Source organism: Littorina saxatilis, linkage group LG10 (assembly GCF_037325665.1).
Source record: "Littorina saxatilis isolate snail1 linkage group LG10, US_GU_Lsax_2.0, whole genome shotgun sequence".
Taxonomy (NCBI): domain Eukaryota; kingdom Metazoa; phylum Mollusca; class Gastropoda; order Littorinimorpha; family Littorinidae; genus Littorina; species Littorina saxatilis.
Genome location: NC_090254.1, coordinates 26,140,304 through 26,144,319, shown reverse-complemented (window position 1 = coordinate 26,144,319; position 4,016 = coordinate 26,140,304). Strand labels below are relative to the sequence as shown.

General features: G+C 46.7%; 1 protein-coding gene across 1 annotated transcript; it reads right to left on the bottom strand.

The window, feature by feature from the left end:
* Positions 1-1,081: 1,081 nt before the first annotated feature.
* On the bottom strand, positions 1,082-2,859 carry LOC138979228 (uncharacterized). The gene has a single exon (XM_070352003.1). The coding sequence runs from the start codon at positions 2,661-2,663 to the stop codon at positions 1,311-1,313; it is 1,353 nt and encodes a 450-aa protein (XP_070208104.1). The 5' UTR covers positions 2,664-2,859; the 3' UTR covers positions 1,082-1,310.
* Positions 2,860-4,016: the final 1,157 nt, after the last annotated feature.

The following is a 4,016-nucleotide window of genomic DNA, read 5'->3' as shown; positions in this document are numbered from 1 at the left end:
TAAAATGGTCATTTCTAGAAATCAACAACATGTTATATAGGCACACTATTATTCTTTCCTGGTTTGGTTTTCTCTGCCAAATAATGGCAGAAAGAAAGAGTATCCTCGCCTCTTTCATTCTGTGTTTTTGACTCTCCTTTTCAGCTTTTTTCGTCTGGAAAGTCGTGAAAACGACAAGAGGAGATAAATGTGGGAGATTTCTTGCCTGGAAAACGAATTATCGGGCACATTTTCCTCCATCTTGTGCAAATAAAGGGAAGAGAAGGGCGTGCAACTCTCGAGCGATTCTCGGTCTCTCTTTTTGCTCTCCCTTCTCGTACGTGTTGATGAATGTTCTACCGCGTCTGGGGTTGTCTTTATTTTTCTTCCAGCACTAAAAAGACAAACGTTTTGTTTTCTCGGGTTCAGTTGTTAAAAGTTCGCTGGCTTTTAGACTTTAGATCACTACATACCGCATTATGAAATAATGTTACAACTTGCCGTAGCTTTGGTCGTTAGCGAGGGTCATGTTGCTGCTAGCTTTCCGAATTTCCCGAACGTCCAAGCAATGGGATAAAAACAAAAAAGAAGTAATTAAATGAATTGAAATTACAAGAAGCAACAAACGTATTTACTGTAAAAGCTGTGTGCTGTTGATAAAGTTCCTTGCATGGTGCATGGATTACCCAGAATTTTACGTAACACATGAACTGCGTTGCTCAGTGAGTTCATGGATTTGAAAATGCGTTTGCGAGATTTTAATTATTTGTGCGAAGTCCCTTCACTTCATCTTGAAACTTGGAAAAAATTCAAAAAGAGCTTTAAACAATCGTTTAGCAGATCGTTTCATAACAAGCGTGTTGTGCCTCCTGGACACAATGTTCTTCCCATTCTCCTCTTTTCATTCTTCTACTTCCCCACTTCCCTCCTCTTATTCTGCTTCTTTCTACGCTTCCCCCTTCTTCTTCTTTTCGAGCGTTTGATTTTTACCCTGCGTTTACACGGCTGTTCCTGGTTCTATGGGATCCGATCGATATTAAAATGTTTCAAGATGTGTGATACCTCTTTCAGAGAAATCGTTCATTGAAATACAAGGACTTCATTAACCATACAAAACGCTTCATTCAATATGCATTCGTATCTATATTCTGATACACCTGATGTTGATACAGGATAACGATCACTTCGTCAGTGACAATGATGAAAACCCAATCTGTAAGTGAGAACATGCCTCCCGCTCCCTCCCCCACATGTGTAAGTGAGAACATGCCTCCCGCTCCCTCCCCCACATGTCACGAAAGATAAAGATACAGAGATATTAATTGTATTCATCACCAGTTAAATATATCATTCGGATTTATGATTTTGCTAGTCGCTTTCTTTGCATGTCTTGTGTTCTTCCCAAACCACAGTCTCGGGTTGACCAGTACAGCCCACTTGGACATAGCCAAGGTCTGTTTCGCTGTATCCTTTCCATCCTTCCCTTTCAGGCCCTTCAGGTTCAAAGCAAGTAAACGAAGGTTTCTCCCCTTGACTTCGGGCACAACCGCCAGACGCTGCTTACAGGCCGCGGAGATCTGTTCCTTTTCCGAACCAACGTACGACACAGGCAGGTAGAGCGTGTAGTTCTCGCTGATGTGCTTGGGGTCCAGAAGCTCGGTGAAGGGGACCGGAACGGTCATGTCGCGGACCCGGCCCCAGTCCACGTGATAGAAGAACATGGTGCTGGCAATGGCGTTCTCCTCTAGCTTGCCCCCTCCTAGCCGCGACTCCTTGCGGCGCATCAACAGCCGGGAGATGACCTCCACGGCGGGACGGGAGAGGAAGCTTGGGTATTGCTCCGGGCGGTAGACGAGCTGCAGGTCGTAGGCACTGCTGTCGCGGGAGCGTTTCCTGGACCTGACGAAGGGGAAGTACCCGCACACCATGCGGTAGAGGATGACCCCGAAGGCCCACCAGTCCGCGGTCTTGTCGTACGTCTGGTTCATGAACACCTCTGGGGGCGGGAACTGCGGCTTGCCTGCTCCCTCCAGCCACGGCTCGCACGGTTCGTCAATGATGGCGGGGTCTCGCTGCAGGCTGAGGCCGAAGTCGGACAGCACCACGTGGCCGCTCTCGCAGACAAGCACGTTGTCCAGGTTGAGGTCCCGGTGGATAATACCCTTTTCGTGCAGCACGAAGAGTCCCTCGGCGATCTCCGCGGCGTAGAAGCGAGCCACCATCTCGGAGAAACAGCGGACCATCTTGACCCTCTCGTGCAGGTTGCCACGCGTGGCGTACTTCATCACGATGGCGTAGTAGGTAGAAGTGCGGAAACAGCTGACCATCTGGACGATGAAGGTGGTATGGAGAAGTGATTTGAGGATCGACACCTCGTTGACAACCATGTCGTTGGAGCATTGCTTCTGCGGTATTAACTTGATGGCCACTGGGTCCAGGCGGGCTTTATGTCTGTACCGCGCTAACCAGACTTCGCTGAACCCGCCTGAACCTACCTTCTTCTGCAGCCTGAACATGTCGTTGAGATCGACGTTTCTCTCGAAAACCTGCTTGCCGCTCCGACCTTTTAGTTCGGAAAACACCTTGTGTAGCACATGATTGCCAGCACTTGTAGCTGTGCCCAAGCCTCCTCGCCTACGTGGACCCATGTCGACCGGCGGGTCTTCAACGCAGGGTAAATCCATGGTCAGCTCACGTTTGTCACATTCGCGTTGGTATGTGTTGATGAACGTCTAGGTGAAGGAAACTCAAGCAGGGTTGACTTTTCCTCCCGAGGGCGCCCATATTTGACAGTCTGTATTTTTGACGTCACAATAACTTGAGACGTCAATTCCAATGCCTCCATTGTACTTCGAAAAGAATTCACGACTTGCAAGACCCCGTGACCCAGCATAATTAACAGACGTTTTTTTGGGGGGACACTGAACTTCCGGTTAAAATCACGTGGACTCACTTTGCGAAAGTAAATTCTCGGTAAAACGTTATCTCACAAAATTCTCACATGCTACACCGCGTGGGAAACATATTTTACCCTTTCCGATTTTTTTCTTCAGTAGAGACAGCGAGAGATTCACAATCACTTTCAGCTGTGGAAAAAACGCGAAGCGAATACGTCCCTTTGTTTAAAAACATGACGTAATAATATATTAGACGCGGTTGTGACGACACTTTTCTTAATTCTTGTCAAAAAAGCACCGGGAGTTTGTTGTCCCCCAACAAAGGGGAAAGCCGAGACTAATAATTGCGGCCGCCATGCGCTAAGTCCCAAACCCTACTACGAGTCGTGAATATGTTTCGCCTTTTTTCACTAATAGGCGAGTTTACTCTATAAATCGAAAGCAGACCACATGGAAACTTAACCTGTTCACTGCCAGGAAACATTTGTATACAAAGCATTAGCTGTATACACCTGAATTGACAACTTACAGTGTGCCCTTGATGTATACATAAAAATACACAAAACATGCATTGATTGTTTGTTGTTTTTCTTCTTCTTCTGTTGTTGTTGTTCATTGCATGGTTTATGGCCCGTTAAAGCAAGTTACCCAGGAAGTAAGCTGACATTTGACAGGCAGTGAAAGGGTTAATTAAACAGCATACTGAATTGAATAATAGTACCATTTAGAGTGATCCCGCTACCCCCTTCTCCAACTCATTTGTAGGCCTGTATCTGACTCTTTTTTTCTCCTCGATTGCGCCCGAACACATCAAATCGAAGTTTTCTTGCTGTTAAGATTACATCAATTCTTGACATGGCTGTTCGAGTCCAATTTTGGTGTGTGGCAAAATCAGCATCTAAAATAGCCTATATGCACATGCATCCAAATTGAATCCGCACTGACGCTTTGAAATTGATCATACCATAAGTCGGCGCGTATGATAAAGTTGGTGACCATGACATTTTGACCGGCACGGTTGGCCTAGTGGTAAGGCGTCCGCCCCGTAATCGGGAGGTCGTGGCGTCTGGCATTATGGGGTTAGTGCTAGGACTGGTTGGTCCGGTGTCAGAATAATGTGACTGGGTGAGACATGAAGCC